Source organism: Bombus huntii, chromosome 9 (assembly GCF_024542735.1).
Source record: "Bombus huntii isolate Logan2020A chromosome 9, iyBomHunt1.1, whole genome shotgun sequence".
NCBI lineage: Eukaryota > Metazoa > Arthropoda > Insecta > Hymenoptera > Apidae > Bombus > Bombus huntii.
Window position 1 is genome coordinate 10,131,891 of NC_066246.1, and position 20,600 is coordinate 10,152,490.

The 20,600-nt window shown below is 34.1% G+C and overlaps 1 protein-coding gene across 3 annotated transcripts; it reads left to right on the plus strand.

Annotated features, from left to right (window-relative positions):
- Positions 1-1,560: 1,560 nt before the first annotated feature.
- On the plus strand, positions 1,561-20,584 carry LOC126869742 (quinone oxidoreductase). 3 transcript variants are annotated; one of them, XM_050626661.1, is made up of 3 exons: positions 1,561-1,707; positions 14,931-15,656; positions 18,193-20,584. In XM_050626661.1, exons 2-3 carry the CDS (start codon positions 14,941-14,943, stop codon positions 18,626-18,628), a joined length of 1,152 nt encoding a protein of 383 aa, XP_050482618.1. In that variant the 5' UTR covers positions 1,561-1,707; positions 14,931-14,940; the 3' UTR covers positions 18,629-20,584. The 3 variants fall into 3 exon arrangements, with proteins under 3 accessions (XP_050482618.1, XP_050482616.1, XP_050482617.1); XM_050626659.1 differs by lacking the exon at positions 1,561-1,707 and adding an exon at positions 13,715-14,101; XM_050626660.1 differs by lacking the exon at positions 1,561-1,707 and adding an exon at positions 13,715-14,101 and having other exon boundaries at positions 18,211-20,584.
- Positions 20,585-20,600: the final 16 nt, after the last annotated feature.

Genomic DNA, 20,600 nt, shown 5'->3' on the forward strand with positions numbered 1-20,600 from the left:
AATCATAGATGTAATTTCCATACTTCTCCAAATTTTTATATAAATTGTGCTCCTTCTCGCTGTCTCTATACTTTTATAAGAACAACCATTTATGTATTTCGATAAATCAATTTAATTTTTAATTATTATTTAACATAAAATTGGAAAAATTGATGAATCAGATAAAAGTTATCGTTATAAAGAAATTTTATCATATCGGCAGTCACCGTGGATTTCCGCGACCTATCGGAGATAGTGGTTGCTGTTTATATAAGAGTCATGAAGTCGTAATTCGCGTTCATTCAACGTTCTGTCTTCGTACGAAGCGGATCCTAAACTTAGCCGGCGTATTTTAAACTGTAAATGGTATAGATAGATGAATGTCTACAATATTTACATTCTTAAATTTAACGAAATAAAATAGAATTTCTAACGATTTATACGTATAATTTTAATTGTTAATAAATATCGAATATTATTACAATGAGATTTATAATTAACAGCAACAGATAAGATTTGTATACTAGAAGGCGGCTGAAATTAGTGTACAGTGGGATCTCTTGTGTAATCACTATAGAGATATAAAGATAGAGTGCGTGATCGAGCTGGGAAAGTGATATAAAAATAGAAAGAGAACGCTGTATAGAAGCCCTTTGTATCCTTGTCTAATATCTATGTATAATATCCACATTCATGCAGTAAATATAGAAGTGTAATATCGATTAACGAACGATATCAGTGTGCATGTCTGATTAGACGAAGACACAAGGAACTTCTATGCAGCATTCTTTTTCTATTGCCATATCATATCCATTTACACGGTAACATATGGTTCGCGTACTCTATCCTTTATATGTATTTTTATGGTAATCACCTATTCGTGGCAAAAATTGACAGTTGATGTCTTTTATTCAAAATTATTCTTTACAAAACAGTATCGACCTAAGGTCTGCGTATTCTATTTATGCAATCTGCAATTCATTCTAATCTTTAAATTTTTTGTGGATCTTAAAAAATCTTGCGTACATGTGTTATACATTGTAATGCATATACCAAATAATTCAAAATTTTGTCAATATTATTTGATGTTTCGAAAAGATTCTTTTATATATAATAACTAACATCATTACGTAATATAAAAATACAATGGTTGGCCCATATTATATCTCATCTATGATTAAATATTTAAAAATTTCCAATTCAATCATCTCTATCAATAATTACCTTATTGGAAAGAATATCATAATGTTTAATAAAGTGATACTTGAACTAAAAGGACCAGGAGGCATGTCGAATCGGATGTATTTAATAAAATATATCCAATACAACTAACAATATATATACTCTGAAAAATAATAAGATTCATGAATACATTGATCCGAAGCTTGTTCGGAGTTTTCCACTCATAAGAGTTTATCACTCGTCCTGTTCTAAAGAATAGAAAATAAGGGTTTGCTATACTTACAGACCATAGGCTTTGTGTACGTGCGATCGATGACATCCCTTCCATAGGTCGTAGTTCGACGTTGGATTTGCAGACTTTTCGGAGTCGGCGCGATGATGGTTCCCCGTGAAGCGCCCTCGCTGGATACGATTCTGCCCTCCACAGTAAATCTATCAGAATAAAACGAAGGCTTGGCGTGTGACTGTCAGCATTACGTGTTCGTTTTACGTGTTTTCGTGAAAGCAGTTGACACCAACGATATTATCAAACGGTTAATTTGTAAGGTGAGGAATCAACCTTGATTTGTCTTTCATAATAATTGCTTATGGATTTGCAGCTAAGTTCATGGAAAAATTAATGTCCCTGTGGTCGATCGTAAGTGTTAGGTAGGACATCGGGTATTATATAAAGTTCCTCAATTCCATGATCGAGTGTTTCTGTATTCACAATTAGTGTATGTGTATCACTTATACGGAGCACAAGTGCTTACATATTGAAAAAGTTGATTTGTCTTGTAATGTTAATGAAAAGATGAATGTTGGTGATAAAAAAACTGTCGTATGTGAATTTCTGTTGACGAAATATATATCCTGTATTTTAGACCTGGCCGTATAGTAAGTGCATTCTTCGAATATGCTGACATTTCGCAAAATTTAAAATATCAGTCATCCTGCAAATTTTTTTGCGATTAATAATCAGAATGTATGATACAATGCTTTATATATGATAGGATACAATATACTGTAATATAGTAATCATAAATTACTGTTATTATGCTACTGTATCTTATTCAGTTACGCTAATTTACATGTAATTTTGGATTTTATGCTTACAAAATCTATTAATTTTCCAATGGAGAAGTAAAACTAGATTAGCAGAAAAAGAAGTTAATATCGACCACTGACTTCTACGTCAGATATTGTAGGTGTTTTCACGTAACCGATATCGACAACAACGTGCCAACTCCGTGCCCCTGAATGACGCTTCCTGAACAGCTGATTGGAACATAGAAACGTGTCACGTTATCAACTGATCGTTCACGATACGTATTTATGTTACCACTTCGCACAGATACCGCGATACCACGAAACGCGTGATATCACAAATAACTACGCTATATTCGCAAAATAGCGGTATTTTAAAATCAGGCGCATTCATCGACCTATGAAAGTGTAAACAAAAGCCGAACTTGCGCTGTAATCAATTCGGAGATCGGCTGCTTGTTTCAGCGCGTATAAAAGATGCACTGGCGTGCTAAAAATATTATCGTTGATTAAATGCAAGAACACATTCCATAACCTACGCAACTGAATTTTATTGAAATTTTCATTTTCTTTTTTTAAATATACAGTAGAATTTCAAGAATTAAGAAAGAGGTTATGTATATTTACGATGCATTATCATAAATGAAGTCTATGAATGGGCAAACTATATGGATCATTTCTTAGGACGTATATTTACTATACCTTTGCCTTAATCGATTCATTAACGATCACTAATTTTTTTTTTGATGAGCAGAGAGGTTCGAGGTCTGGTTGTAACTTTCTAACACGTACTAAAAAGGTTGGTCGTCAACTTATAAATGTTAGTGAATGCAAAGGACTTGAGCCTTTGTTTGATAACTTTTTCGGTTTGCACATCAATATATACCATTTTTATCTCTGAAATGTTTCTGATAATTTGTTTCACGGTCATCGTTTCAAGGACTAGAATCGATAACAAAAATTTAAGATTATATCAATTTTAAAATGCGGGAACAGTACTATTATATTTATCATATTTCGCAAAAAATTTAACGGAAGCTACTACTTAAGCAAATCAAAGGTAACCCATAAAAATGTTTGCCTATTTTAAATTAAAATATTCCAGATAGATTCGTATAAATAATTACATTTTCATTACTGCCAATTTGTTTTAATACGAGAAATGTTTGTCTTTTTTGTCAGTTGACATCCTTTCATGAAGATTTTTGAACGATATTCTCAAATTATCAGCGAAACGACGTCATACGAGACAAAATAATATCACGTTTCGAGGACGCATGCAAGGACAAACGCATAATTTATTTCTCCTTGCATTGAGCTAATGTTTTGGATGTTACTAATGCTGCATCAGCTAATGCTGCATCGCCTATGCATCAAACCAGTTGTATATAATATGTAATCCTCTTAAACGTCTTTTCTCAAGAATTATTATTCCTCTGCGTTGATGTCTCACTTTTAAGCAGACACAACAATTACACATAATTTTAATTCTATCTTAATCGATAGCCATGGATTTGTTAAATTTTGTATATCAATATTTTTATATGTATATGTACAGTGATGAATAAAAGTATCGGTACAAGCTATAGTTTGTTTTATAAAATTTGGTGGGAACTAAAAACAGCATGATGAACATGATACTTTGTTTGATTTTCTTGTAAAATATAAGAAAAGTTGAGAATTATTATGATATTGATTTTGTTTCTTAAAACGTTTATGCAGAATGTTTATTTAGAGTAAATATCATAATCAAAGTTTCTATTTCGATTCCTATAACGGTTTTTATGTCGCTTTTAGTATACATTGTTAGTTTTACATCAATTTAGGTTAGGTTTGTAAAGGAATCAGAGTCCTACAATCAGTTCATGTATCAATTTTACAGTGATTAAAATTTTACGTTTCAGTAAAATAAGTCATTGTGTACTATTTATAATTTATTATTAAACTTTATTATTGAACTGTTTACTAATAATGAATTATGATTTAAACATGCATATGTAAGCTATAGGTTCGAAGGCTATATTTTACATATTTATACAAGATTTTGCAGAAAAATGTGGTTTTATTCGTTACTGTATATAATACCGTATATGAATTAAGCTTCTGTTTAATAAAGTTTGTACTGCTCCATAATGTTTCGAGATATCCTGCTATAAAGTTAGAGCCGCATATTGTCCAGGTGCGTAGCGTTACGCAACGAGGTAATCCTTGATGAAACGAATTATAATAACGTGACCCTCAAAGAATATTCAACAAACTTAGCTCCGCTATAATTATATCATGTATATGTATACAAAATAAGGCCTAGTAGCTGTACTCTCTCATGATTGAATGTTTTATATTACATAATAGGTACTTTTATTAACCCTGCTACGCCCATGAATTTTTCACGTAATAATTTTTTAAGAAACTCTTCAACAAAATCTAAGACCGAAACAACGCAGCTGGCTTAAATGGCTATTAACTGTAATAAAGGCTCAAATTGATAATAGGTTATTAGATAGTGTAATTAAAAGTCATCCATCTTAATAGAAGTATTTACATACGAACTCATACCCTTCAATTATTAATCTAAAAATTCCACGTTCTCATCGATCATATTATTCAAACCCCTTTAAGGAACAAGAATAAAAACAAGGCTTTTGCGTCACTCCAGTAGTATTACCGGAGCCCTATCATCAAAACACTCTCCCTTCCATCCATGCTTGAACCTCATCAGTCATAACTGCTTTTAAAACGTCCAAAAATATCTATCTTATATTACTTATACGTATACATGTACCAGCGTTACCGATGGCTTGCCTCACACCGATGATGTACAATTCTTTAATCTTCCTTTGACGTGTCCATATTTTTGTTTGAATGAGTTTGTTTGTTTATTGACAAGATAAGAAAGCCCAAAGTATATATTGTACACAAATATTGATATAAGCCATCCATTGGTCAAAGTTGTCAACTTCCTTTCCGGAACATTTTAATAATTTTTAAGTTAAGTGCCTTATAAAATTAGTAAAATTTAGTATCTTACATAATTTCATCAATATCCTCTATTCTTTGTTTTATGGCGTGAACCAATTTGGCAAATAAGCGGCTTATATATACATAGTAATTTTTCCAAAAATTCTCGTAATGCTGGTAAAAGTTCGGATATTCGCGACGCAACCGATAAAATTTTCTAACGGACGCAGTCGCTTATTTGGGGGAGTAAACATGATCCGAAACACCACGGGCATTGTACTCGGGAAGGTGAGAGCGTGTCGAGCGGAGTGGCTCGGCTGAGCACGCGGATGCTTGCTGATGTGCACGTGATTCCAACGTGCCACGGTTCCACGGCATCGACCGAGTTCCCCTTCCCCGTATCCCACTGATGCAGTCTCACACCACGCGCACTACGCTATTTATGTACATCGGTTCATGGTAAAATCCTCGTTTTCATTTTTGTCTTTCAAAGGGCTTGGAAAAGTGAGATCAATCAGAACTTTCTTGCACAATTGAACTAATATGTATTCTAAAATAGTGAAATTTTGCCAGTAACAAGTCATTAGATTCTCTTATATTGAGCTTGATGATAAAGCAAATGAAATTATTGAAGTAAATTTTGTAAATTACAAGTTATCCGATTATTTAATATAAAATTGTAAACTCGTGAACTTGTTATTTGTCAATTCATTAATATTATTGCGATAGATTTCTGTTTATATGAATTTGTCGAGAAACAAATAACTTATATAATTGGTGTATATACAATACATACAGTATGATTTTTCTCATCACCTATGATTTTTTGATTTATGAAATAGGAATTCATGTTCAGATAAATGCATCTAACCGTCACGGAATTCATTTAATCAGGTAATAACTAAAGTTTGGTTCAAATAAATACAGTCAATATAAACGGAGGTCTGTTGTAATCGGTAAACTATTGTGCACTCGGAACGTAGAATTTTTGTATTAACGATTAAGAAATATAAATCCATATGTGTGTAAATATTTACACAGATTCCTCTCTATTTATTTCCTCTTACTTGTTTGTCTCATGACACGAGATTTAGGCCTTTCCTTTTAACTTAAACACGATATCTTCTACATAGAAGTTAAAAATTTTGGAAAGACAAAGATGCTGCTTGAAAATAGAGGTTAAATTCAAGATTTAGGTACCATATATATGTTGTCGATTCGTGTCACTCTTACGAGTAAAGGTACTGCTCTCCTTCTCTTCAGTGGAAGATTTTCGCGTGGTAATAGAATCGTGATGGCATGCGATTCCTGTAATCATTCTAAAGATCGATTTTTGTAAACATTCTCGTAACTCGTTGTTTACACGTACAGAACTAGTGAGAAACATTCGATGATCCAATTTTTTCATCGGTGGGATTCACGCGAAAATAAAAGTTCGAGAAGGTGCACGGTTGTGTAGTCTGGAAATTTTCTAAACGGTCGTCTGGTATAAAATTTAAAGGATTCGGATTACATGCGTACATTTTGCGACTCAATTCGTGCTTGGAAATATCGTAATTTCATATCGTAATGTGGTGACGAAATTTTGCTGAAAAAAAAGTATTTTTTTTGTTCCTTTGGTAAAATGTACGATCGATTCTTAGTAGGAAAGTATCTCTTGATAGTAGTAGGCGTTAGGTGTAACGATTTCTTTTCTTTTTTTTTTTCGCGCGATTGATTTATGTATGTGTATCACGAAGGCATAAGAATATCGTGTGCAAATTTAGAAAGCCAACTGCGTGTTTCTTTGCGTCCATTTAACAATATTTACAATGTTCCAGAGCACAAAATATACATTAACTGTGATGAGAAATTATTGGGTGCACAAATAAAAATAATTTTACGAAAAAATAAACACTATTCTAATAAAGAGTACCTAGAAATTGTTGTTCTGGAGAAAATACGCGTGATGCATTCATCTGGAAATAGCGGAATTTATCGTGAAATACTAGTTTTTTAAGCTTATGATTCACTGTTCTCTTCATAGCACTCAGTATCATGTGATAAAGTTTTCAATAATAAAGATGATTGCGTGATAGAATGACTTACACTTGATTTTTAACAAGAAACTGTCTAATTGATAGATATACGTGAGAAATCTTTAGATTGCGCTTGAAAATAGAAGATTTTTGTCAAATCATAAAATCTCTAAATACTGACATCGTAAACATGTTTTCAAACGATAAGGATAGGTAAAGGAAAAGGAGAACTGTGAAATAGACAAGTAAAGTGGTCTAAGATATGGCGGTGGACATAGAAACAAACAGAGATATTTTTAGATAATTGTGGAGTATAAGTATTTTTGAGATATTATTGTTATTATTGCGTAATGCTAAATCGTACTGTGAAGTTTCTTTGTCTTCAAGTAGCACTGAACGCATCGCGAGAGTCTCTTTGTCTTTTGGAAATACAGGATGAGATCAGCTGCTTGTTGGTTCATTCACAGCGCATAAATTGCGTCGGTATACGTATTTGTATAACTAATAGTCATTTTAGTGCAAGATAATAATTTTCTAAAAAGTGTTTATTGTTATTTGATCCTTCTGCATTCTTAGAGTGATTTTCCACTAAATCGTATCTTCCTATCGCTAGAAAATTATTTACATCTGAGGAAAATATGAAACAATTGTTATTGCTATATGTAATTTCTTGTTTCAATTTTATGCTGAAGATATTCTTAAGGAAGGTGAAATTTCTCTCCATTTTTGTTGTAATATTATCCACTTATAATAATACCACCACAATGTTATTTTTAACCATTATAAATAATATTTTACTTTCTTTTTTATTTTATTTTTAGCGAATATTAAATATAACGATAATAAAAATCGCGTTCGTTTAGCTTTATTGATTTTTCAAATAACAAAAATATACTCTGCGTTGAAATTTTATCCGTGATAGCATTAACGCGAATTTCTTTAATAATAGCTTTTCTCCAGAATTAAACGTTTTTTTTTCTCTGTTCAAATAAATATAAAACCATGAAAAAGATATTTGAGAATATTACAATAATCTTTATCATTTTTTCGTTCGATTTTCCGTTTTTCGTTGTGGTGAACTCATCTGCATCACAATAACTTACAAAACAATCTTTTCAATTCAATCTAGATTTCTTTGATACATAAATCCTTGGAATAATGATGATCAATGTCTTCTATTGAGCTGATCGAGTAATGGTATAACACCTGGTTAAATGAGATAACACACAATATTTACGTTTAAAATGTAATTGTTGCAGAGGATACTCTGCAGAACCTTTTCCAGAAATAATTCAAGTATCGTTAATCGTGATGATGAACCATAGACGAGCATGATTTTATGTACTTTGAACGACTGTTATTGTGATGCTATTAGATCGTAGTTGCTCGTGTGGCATATTTTATTTCTGGTATGTTCTTTCGTCGTAAAGAAACGATAATAATTTGATATTATGTATCATCGGTCGAAACTATCCTGAGCATCAACAAAGTATCTGTGTGACAGAATATTGTGGTCGTAAAACGAATTAAAAATGTATCTATTTTGAAGCTTAATTCTTTCTTAATTATGATGTCTTTTGATTTCAAGCGTTTAATTTACTAATATATCAGTGACATCATTAATATTATTTGGTCATTTGAAGAAAAAAGAAATACATTAAAGTGTCGTTAGACATTCGTTCACTTGTCGGAATTAACGTGATTAATATTTGGATGCACGTTGACTCAATATTGTGGCAACTTATTAATTGATTAAAACATCAGATAAAGAGTGGAATAATCTGAAAATTATTAAAACACATACAAAAGCTTGGTGAAAGTTAGCTTGGGTGACTTTGTGTGAAAATTGATCGATTCTGTTCTGTACCAAGGGAACGTATTAGCGAGATATTCTCTAATACCATTTATTCGAATGATTGAGCTGTTTTATTGTATAAGATTATTATATAAACAGTTTGTAAAATACATATCGTGCAATAAAAAAGCGTCAAACAGCTACTGTTTGTACGAGATAAAACGCGTTGGTCAACAATATAATAATCGACTTCAGTATAACGAAGGCATTGACAAAGTAGTTTTCTTAAAAATAAAATAATAAATCGTATTTTTGATAACAAAGAGATAATCGATTGATGTGCGATCAAAATATGGTATAAAGCACGAATAACAGTATCTTTTTACCTATTGCGAATGACAAACACGTTCTTACACAATGCAAGCTGCATGAGGCACTATGCTCCTCCTCGAAGCCAAGGTTAGTATCGTAATTGCAGCTAATTGTATTTTGCTGCTGTTTCTTAGCTCTGTGTGAAAACAATTCAGTTTCGTCTAGGTTTCCTTTCTTTAGAAATCCGTCTTAGAAATATTAGTGAAATAATTGCTTACAAGATGATGAGTTTAGAAAAATCACTTGGAAATATTTAAAAGAGGAAAAGATTTATTTTACAGAACAAAGTCAAACAAATGCAGTTCAATTATTTCTCAATTATTCTCGCTATTATTCGATGAGTGGATGAAATGTGGCAAAACTATTACTTGCACTGGTTATTACGTAACATTGCGACGATATTATTACAGGATGATACTACTAAAACAAAATTTGCGTGGACTGGAATTTTCTCTATTATAGTCTGTTAACGATTAAAGGATTGCTAAAAAATAATTTAAAGCACCATTTAAAAAATTATTTTTAAAATATTTGGAGAATCGTAAAGTAAGAAATAAATATATGTTACTCTCATTGGTATTGTTATCATGAGTCCTGCTCCTATTCGCTATGAGAACTTTGTTCGTTATGCGAAACAATCAAAGACGGTTCTAGGACAAACCTAAAATAATTCTTAAGTATCTACATTGTCTTCTTATCGTGTTTCATGCTATTTCAGTACAGCATGAAGTAAGCATTTCCGGGATCTAGACAAACTGTCTGTCTCGGTCTGTTTCCGCGTGTTTGATGTGACTGCAAATTTCGCACCTACGATAATAACGATGCCAGTCAGATATAATGGCAAAAACTCAATGTATTAATGCTAATAGATAGAATTAATTAGGTAACGGAGGAAATGTAGGCGTTGACGTTATCGTACGTCATTATCATCGAATTGACTTAGTCAAACAATGCGTTGAAAAAGATTGCAACTGCGTTGCGTTATTCTCTCTATTAAAATGGTGAACTCCTTTTAATTGACCTCGTTAATTAACCTTCTCACAATTACGTTGTTGTCAACAATCGTGATAAAGAAGATCATAGTTTTCTTTTTTTTTTTTTTATTTTCTATGACCTTCTTCAATCACGATTGTTGACAACACCGTAATTTATTTTTTTTTATACCTTTTAATATCTTTGCTATCGTGTTTATTACAATGTAAGTATTTTCTAACAAGGCCAAATAATAGTTTAAAACGCAGTGTTTCACCTTCAAATTTTTCAAGTTTCAGTCTTTCAGATCTTCAGATTTCCAGACTCCCAAGTTTGTTACTATGCAATAATATCGCATTTACATATTTTTCACGTGTTATTTCACTGCTTGGTTCTGTTCTTAACGAGTTAAGGATCAAGTAATACTAGATCTAACGTTAGGGCTGTCCTTTCCTCGTTTATTCTACTTGCCCCAAGTTCTTGTTTGTTGCTGACGATCGCTTATGAGTCAAGCAATTATAAACGTACCACGATGCAAGTATTACAAAAAGATGCTCGTGGTTTATCGAATAAATCACTTGATAATGAATTATAGAAACTGAAAAACAGAGGAAACGAATTTCAGAGGCAACGTTTATTTTAGCTCCTACTGAAAAACTCGGGAAATTATTCTCGTAAACGAATGTTTAACCCAGATTTTGATAATTTCTTGACGATAACTGAACGCTGGCTATTATGATATTTCGTCTGAAACTAGTATGAGGGCCAACACGATTCCTCCTACACATAACTCACAATCTTTTCCTATTTTATCTGCATTTTTATTATATTTCACAATCGAGTGTGCTTTTTATTTGCCGCTGAAGGACTCTTCTTTTCCATTTCCATTTACGTTCACGTGTACAACACGTGATACTTGGTTTTATTTAAATATTGTAAATCGGTCGTTATCAGCATCGTTGCTGGCGAAATAAATTTGTGCAATTTAAAGCACGATACAGCACATCGTGAAGTATTTGGAACAATTGGCGACGATTTCTTAGGGGAAAAATTAATTTCGTCTCAAGGTGAATCTTGTCTGAAATTATTCAGCGATTATTTGCATGCGGATTCGTATGACGTACGATGAAAATTGGACAGCATCGAAGGGTCATCGCGAAGTTGATAAGATCCATGTCACCACTTGATCAATAATAAACACATGGCTACATACATATGCGTATTATTTGAGTCAAAACAAAACAATGTCATTCTTTATAAGCACAACCATATGATATGCCATATGATGTGTCACATGAGTGCCATATGATACATCAAATTAATAATCGATCATCGTTATTTTATTTTATCGCACTGGAGAACACTAGTGATCAGGAAGGTTAAATCAAACATTTAAGAGAATCCAAGTAGTTAAATGTACTGAAAGATTCGGGAAAATTTCGAAGTTTATCGATCGTTTTTACAATCTTCTACGTCGTTTGAGAAAAGAATCAATTACCCTGTTCAGAGTCTATTCCAAGATATTCAAATTCCAAATTAGTCTTTAGCTTTTTTTTTTAAACAATTTTGTAAAAATCACGAGTTTTTAATTTTTCGTTTTTAACAATCGTTCAGTCAACATTGAATTTTACTATCATTTTAACAATTTTAACAATATTAACAATTTTAATATCAATTTATTATCGTACTACATTAATTATAGTCTTTTATATATAACTTATTGCATTTTCATCGTTCCTTTACGCTACTTGAAACGATTAGCCAATTCAATATTGAAAGTATTTATATTAAATATAGAATCTGGCTATTGATATAGAAAGTATCTTTAGATACTTAAACTAAACGTTAAATATGAAAGAAATTTCTCCCTTTTTTTGCAATAAAAAGACTTCAAAGATATTAATTACGTTACTAAAGGTAATTTTTTGATCGCTTCGTTCAGCGCGATATTCGTTAAATTTACTTATCGACTTTGAAACAAGTAAAGACATAGAAATAACCACATTTCGAAGAATATTGATTACTCGTTCAACAAAGTTACGCTTTAGGAATAGAACATTCTGCCGATAAGATAATGTTTATTAAATATCGACTATATATAACTTTCACACATCTGAATAATTAATAACGTATATCAGTATTTTTATTGTCTCAGAACATGTTGCGTTCCCATATTCATTGATATCGCGTTGTCTATATATCCAATATCTATTCGTTATACGAAAATACGAGATGTCAGACGGTTTCTCGTGATCGTTATAGAAAGATTACCTTATCTTAGCGATGAATAACACGCGATATATACTTTACATTCTCCGAATTACTTCTATGTGATTTCAAGAAATTTCCAATATCAGATGAAGATTTCCATCGTTGTTAACACGTCGAGGATAAGGCAATATTTTTGCAAATTCTCTAACAAGATATAATTATAATCAAGCAAATTCTCACCTGCACACCTTTAGATACAAAGACTACTGTTTCCCCTCTGAGTTTTAATTTCACGTTTCTTTCCATAGACGACGATTAGATGTAATCATGCAAATTCTCATATTAGTCAAAGATATCTGTTGTTGTAACGCTGGGTAACATTGCAAGGTAATTATTAATACTTCTTGTGTATCTCTTATATCCGATACCAAAAACGCAAGAAATATTGCTGATAGAGAAATAATTTTTTTTATTATAAAGAAGTATTCATTCTTATTTTGTTACATCGTCAAAAGGCTATATATGTTCACAAATTTATTTATACGATAGCTTTTTTTTTCTCTCTTATTTGTTATCGGTGAAGAAGATACAAGATTCTCTTGATTCTCACATCATCAAGGTCGTTCTAGCTGCACAGGAATAACCCAGTAGAATAAGTACAAGGAGTTGAAATATTTCATTTTACTCGTAAATAAGATAACAATCAGCGAATCGACGAAAAAGAATGATCTCATCGCGTTTTTCTCAAATAATTTTCGAATACATCGCGATCGATTCACGATAAAACGTAATATCGATAATACGTGAACTATTATCGAGAAACGTATAATTACACCTCTTCTATTGCTTTTATGTACTTCTATTGTTCGGAAACATATTCCACGAACAACACCCCAACGAAGATCATAGAATTTGCAGCACGGAGTCTCGAAATACGTGTTCGAAGAGTTAAATCGATGGCAGTCGTCATCGAAATAAAAACACGAGCTATCTCCGCCTCATTCATGCGTCTATCACGAAGCACTGGACGAACGTGAGGGCGTCGATATAGGAGAAAAACAGAGGTTGCACGTGGTACGCGAATGCTCGTACCTGCTTACGTTCCGTTTCTTCGGATCCCTACCATGACTCCTTTTCTGCCTACCATGACTAACGCAGCTTGAACGAGAAAGCCCGTCCGGGTATAAAAGTGAAGGAGCGTGAGCGCGCTCCACTAGTACGTTTTACGCGTTCACAGAGCAACGTACTCTGTTTTTACCAAAGTTTTTATTTTCTTCGTAACTCTAAGTCGTTCCCTTTCAATCGTTCGTTTGCCTTCAACCAAGTTTCAGCTTAATATATTCGAAAGTGAGATAATTCCACGAGCGTTTGATCTTATTGTGAATTCGAAGAATCGAGTCGCGAGATTCGTTGACGAGATTCCATCCTCTTGAAGGAGACTGAAATTTTTCGAGAATAGATTTAGAGGGGAGTTGTTGATAATAGTCGAGCACTGTGAAATAGAAGTAAGAAAAGCCTGATACAGAATGCCCGTCGAATTGGAGTCAGTGGCACCGATCACACACAAGCCCTTCTCACCTTGTAACGGGTATGCATGTGTTTTAATCTCGTTTAGTGAATTACGTTTATTGAAAGAGAGTTGAGGCCAGCGCAAGTGTGAAATTGCCTCGATTATCTTGATATATGATATAGTCGTATACGTACCTTGGTGGAGTCTTGTGTAAGAGGCAACAGCTGACGTGTAGAAACTGGGGCTAACGGCGTGTTTCCGCTTGCGGTTGCGGCTGCTTCAAAATTTCCGATACGTCGCTTGTAATTTGTTGGCCTTGTCTGGAAATTTTCGCTGTTTAATATAATTGACATTAACGTAATCAATTTATTTTCTCGCTCGTAGACTTTTATAAAATATAACAGTATCATATCTTTTCGTACGGCGGATACAATTTCGCTCTTCAAATCGTCGTACTTCAATTTTATTTTCGTGAAATGGACGAGTTCTTCGACGTTTTAGAAAAGATCTTAGTATAAACTTGAAACGAAGAATCGCGCATATAAGCGAGAATTCTTTCCTTTTCGACTGAATCGAAAATGACTCAAAGAACGTATCAGTGTTGACATAGCTTGCGTTATATATGTGTATATATAAGCTTGACACTGAGAAACATCCCAAAAATAATTTTCTCCGTTTTTACTCCCGATACTTTGTATCCAGACTGCGGATGTTCATACATAAAATTTTAATTCTGCAAAAATACATACAATGCGCGTAATATTCGCTGTACGAAAATTAGAAACGAAAAAATATAATATCCACGTAATAACATTTAGTGGGTAAAATAAAAAGCGCAGAACGAAATATACCTAATTTACTTCTATTCAAAGTACCCTTCAGCCTATTCATTGGTGTCTCTTTGCAGGGAGAAGAAGATGAACAAACTATGCAGGCAGGTGTCCATCGACAGCCCGAGCGTGACGGGTCGCGAATGGGTGTTCAGTTTCGACGTTCCTGTTCCCGATGTTCCAGCGCACGGAGCCCGGATCCGGGTGATGTGTGCAGGTGCTTGCTACCATCCTCGTCGTTCGCCAAGCCTATCCAGCCTGACCTCTGTCTCCAGTGGAAGCAGTTTAGCGACAGATGTTTCTTTGGAGGGTGACTTCCCAGCATCGTTGCCTCATCACGGAGTCCGTGACGCAGCTCTGTTCCCTGGATACGAGGTAGCAGGAGTGATCGAGTCCCTTGGAGCGAATGTTCCCGAGGACTGCGGCTACACGGTTGGAGATCGAGTGATTCTTTATCCTTACGAGGGAATTCCAAATGGATACGTCGAATACCTGGTCGTTCACGATCTGAAGTATCTTATAAAGATACCAGATAACGTCAGCCTCAGCGTAGCGGCCATGTTACCAGCTGGTGCTCTATTAGCCATGAACACCGTTTTTGCTGCTCATGAACACGTTCAAGCGGTGCTGAAGCAGAGAGGCGAGAAGAGCGTTTGCAAGATTCTAATTGTTGGCACTGGCGGTCTGGCACTTTGGGCTCTGAGAATCGCGGCGTATCACTTCAGCAACATGAAGGATAGGGTTACCATTACAATCGCTTCGCTGAAAGACGATGGACTGACTATGGCTCAGGAATTCCAACGGTGAGTTGTTTTGAGCGTCGGATAGGACGACCTTGTTGATGTTAGATGGTAGACGATAGGAACTGTAAATATGTTTCTTGTTGTAAATACGTGTCTTATTGCAAATACGTCTTTTACTGCGAATACGTCTCTTATTGCCAATATGTTTTCTTTGCGACGAAGAAGCGAGATCCTTCGAGAGAAATGATATTCTTGGTGTTGTTAGCTCCCGAACAATGAATTCTCGACATTTTGACCTGTCATCTGACCTTGGACATTACGTTTCTCTGGGAACTCAGTGACAGTAGTAATGTTTCGTCAAGCTCATAGCCTGGAAAAACTGAAGATAAAGTACTTTCGATAAACTAATGAATTTTAATTCAAATAGATTAGAGGTAAAAGATTCTCGAAAAAATCAAGTATTTTCATTAAGTTGGAACGAGGGTTTCCTACCGTTTCGTATTTGTTGACTAACAGTTGAAAATCCAATTCGTATGCGTCATTAAAGACTCAAGTATTTCTCTTTTTATCTAGAATTCCGTAATTAAATTGCATCTTATCAAATATAAACAAATGCTTATCTGGATACACTTGAGCATTAACGTATCTATTGAGAAACTTATATCACATGATAACAAATAATCATGTGATATCACATATAAATTTTTTAACGATTCACCATGGGAATTGACCTTCTCTTGAAGCTAGACTCGCCTTTAATTGGTTGCTAGATGAACGACGCGTATTAAACCGAGCATTGTTCGTCGTTGATCTTTGAACTAGGCAGCTGGCAGTGTTTGGTCGATTAGTAAAGCCGTTTTGTTTTTGTTATTCGAGCTAATTGATCGTGTCGACACCAATGATAAAGTCATTTAGATACATCGACGTTCTGCTCGATTCTATCTATCTTTTCCGTGATTGCTATTACATAAATTCGTATCTCGGATCTCTTCCGCATACTTTTATATACGCGATGAGTCATCCGATTTGAATATTATATAAACCGATAAAAAGAATTGAAAAAGAGATCAAAACATGTCGTTGTCTATATGTATGTATGTATTCCAATTTCTGATAATCACTGCACTCTGTCGTCTTTCATTTGCATGTACAGCTTTCAGCAGTCGATTACCTTTAAATTACTGGCGATCGATGTCTCCCTCGTTCTTTTTTGCCGGCAATTATTATATTATACCTACCGTGATGTGTCATCGTTGACAATTCTATTCATCTACATATTTATCTACACGTTCATTTCCATACATAAAAAGGTAAAGAAAAAAGGGAAAATGATGAAACTCACTATGACTTACAGTTATCTACTTAGTTAGTTATCAGCATGTTACATGTCCGCGTGAATATTTCCAAATAATAATTACAATTAAGAGAAACAGAAAAATGCTATCTTATTATATATAAATAGACAAACGGGGAAATAGATTAAAGTTATTATTTTAATCTATATCGGTGATATTAATTATTAAAGGTATTAGCGCATTGATGTGTGGGTAAATAAAAATTGTCGGCAAACTAGGTATCGGTGAAATCGTGTCGATAAGGACATTTTCGATGAAATGATTGTTGGTGATTTAAAGGTAACTGTTTGAGCACTTGTCAGTAAGTAGTTGGTTTAGATTGGTAGAAGTAGTATTGTTTGATATGTAGTATTGTCTGTTATCCAGTATCACGTTTAGGAATAAGGAACATGACTTAGATATCGAAATTAATTTATTGAGGACCAAGCAGTGAAGTAGTGCATAAACGCAACATTATTGGGAAACTTGAATAAAGTAATTTATATATTGTAAATACAAGAGAGATGTATTACAATAATGGATACTTCACGAAAGCTCAGTAGCATACTATTAGTGAGCCTTATATGTGAAAAAATGTTCAAGATATCCGAAGTACAGTGCTCATTGCAACATTCAGAGGATAAAGCAAGTTTCCGTTTAGGTTCCATTCTTTTAATCGTATTCAGAAAAACATCAATTTACATGAACATCCACAGTCTACTCGCTAGATATATATAAATCAGAGATATAAAAATAACTTCCATTAAAAAGAAGATAGCTTATACTATTTATAAAATTTCGTAAAATTATAAAACCTAGATCTCTGGAAACAGCGATGGAAAGAATTCCCTTAATAACTTTCGTAACAAAATATTACAAACCAAAATTCAATAACATATAAGTTGATCGAAGATATTACAAACGGAATATTGCATTACACTGAACATTGGTTGTTAATGAATTGACAAATCAGTGTAACAATTTAAAAATTCAAACTCTATCCCAACACCTCGATCTTACAACTAAATAATTTCCCTTATCGAAACATATTTCAATAAAACATATTTTCATTAAATCCAAATAAATCCGATTTGGTTCAGACAATACCTTGATCGCCTAAATCTTTCTACCCTTTTATCGAAACATCGTTTTAATTTCCATTCGATCTCCTATACATATGGTGCAAGAAATTAGAGTAGATAGCTAAATAACCGAGTCCATCTGCATCCTACCCGAAGTCCATTCGATTTATTCACCAACAGTTTCCTTTCTCACTACAGCGTGAACGTGGTACAATGGAGTGAGGATCTGTACGAGAAACAGCTGATCGAGCGCACGATGGATGCCTGTCAAGGTCACGTGGATGTGGTGATCGATTTCGGTACAACCTCGCGCAGTCTACATCGCAGTATGCAGTGCCTGAGCAAAGGAGGCGTGGTGTTCGTGATCAAAGAAGTGGCCGATCGATTGCTACCAAAATTCAGCAGACGCGCGGAGGAATGGCAACAGAGTATCAAATCAGTGGAGGCTGGTACTCTGGAGCAACTTCGCGAGTTGGTCGAGCTGGTGGCTTCTGGTGAAATCGAGCCCCCGCCACATACCGTTTATCCTGCAGAAGAGGTTCTCGACGTGGTCCGCAAGCTGTGTCACTCTGAGATTCAAGGTCGTGCGATTTTACGTTTCTATCCAGCGGATTAAAGGATTTTCTGGAACTAAACATCTTGTGCCGCGCGGATCGGCACGAAACGCGAATCGGAAAACGACCGAGGAGATTTGAAGAATAGACGGTAGCCGGATCAACTTCGGTTAATTAGGTATTGAGGCCAACGTGGCTGAACAGTGTGAATACTTCGAACACTGAAGCTTCACAGAGTAATCGAGAGCATGGGTCGTTGAATAATGTTTCTCCTCTGCACGAAATGCAGGGAGCAAGGAGAATAATGGTATAGTTGTCCTATGAAAAACGTTAGATCACTGGGCGATTAATTTATATACAAAGTAATACGATTGATCCTTGGATGAAGCGAAACGAGAAAAGTTGGACGATCCACCGTATACCACTGCGTATCTATTAATGGTGTATTATACGATAACGACTACCTTTGGATCGGTTCACATACTTACATATATTGTATCGTTGCTATGTGCAGTACCGATAAGTGCACACTTACTCGCATCTTTCGTTTCGAAGGCGTTTAATCACGCTTCCCAGGAATTTGTTGAAAATCATCGTGAAATTGTATGGTCATAGAGTAGAGAGTAAAGAGGTATTCGAGAAACGATGATGTCATGGAAACGTAGGGAATACCACAGAGAAAGTTTTATCGCTGAATTGAATACACCGTTATGCATGCGAGATTTTCCATGGCTCTTTCGCTAATATCGTGGTATTGCTTTCACTTAAAAGTTGTTAACTTAAGAATGTAATTATATATTTCATTTCCAACGTCGAAAGACTTTGCCAATATTACCTAATGAGCTGTTAATACATTGTTGACCAGTTATTTTACGTAAAAATTAACGCGTACCACCGCCTATTTTATGCAAGATCGAACAATTCTACTTTATACATAAAAGCACAAGTTAACCTGTAACCGATCAACAATGTGTTAAGATAAGATTTTAATATAAAATATATTTAACGCTCGAGTTGTTGAACTTTAATGATCTGCGACTATAACAAAGCACAATCTGCGATAAAATTTGAAAGAAACGTTTCTGAATACCTTGCCAACCATTGAGAGTTTAAGAGATAACAGAGTTATCGACTAATAACTAAGTTAAGTCTCGGGTAGATTTTAACCTTACGTGGTATATATATATATCGGATACACGTATAAATCCGATGTATCAAAAGATGATTAATGGTACTGTTAAATATTTAATGTCAATTGAATCGTAATGGCCGTCATGATTTCAAGTTTTTAACATGTAATACCGGCCTGTAATTGTTCGTTGAGGAATTCGATTAGGAAAGACAAAGTTATGCGGGGAGATTTTGTAATCAGGTCATCAAGTATCATCGTTTAAATGACATAAATCATACTCAGAACGCATTTCGCACACGTACTCGGAATATAATCGAGCAATTAAAATGTGGAAGGAAAACACCTCCTAATTCGTTAGGTACAAATAATGAATCATATCGGTCGGCGGTTTTACGAACGAAACTGTCATCACGTGAAAAGAAACGTTGCTTTACCATTACATGTAGATTTGGTAAACGTTTGCATTTAACGAATGATATAACATTTATAAAATACGATTGTCTCGTAATCGAGACACCAGAATTACTTTCGAACGTGTTATCACGTTTCGGGGCATTTTCGCAAATTATGCTTAGGTATCAGTATTCCTTTATCACATAGCGCAATTTAGGATAAGTTGATCATTTTGTGCGCGTATAAGGAAATAACTAATCGTATCTCATATCGCAGTTATTACATCTCTACCTTGAAAGACTGTTTTCTTTATTTAAGTATAATTAACTTTTGTCCTTTTTATTTCCGTTCTCTCTTTTTAATTTTTCATTGTAAACCTAGGTGATAATTTAACAGCGTGGATACGTGTTACCACACGTTATTCTACTGACTGTTCGCTGTGGCAGTAATTGTATTATATTATGGTGATAATACAACAGATTTATTAAAATAATTGTACTTGTTTGTAT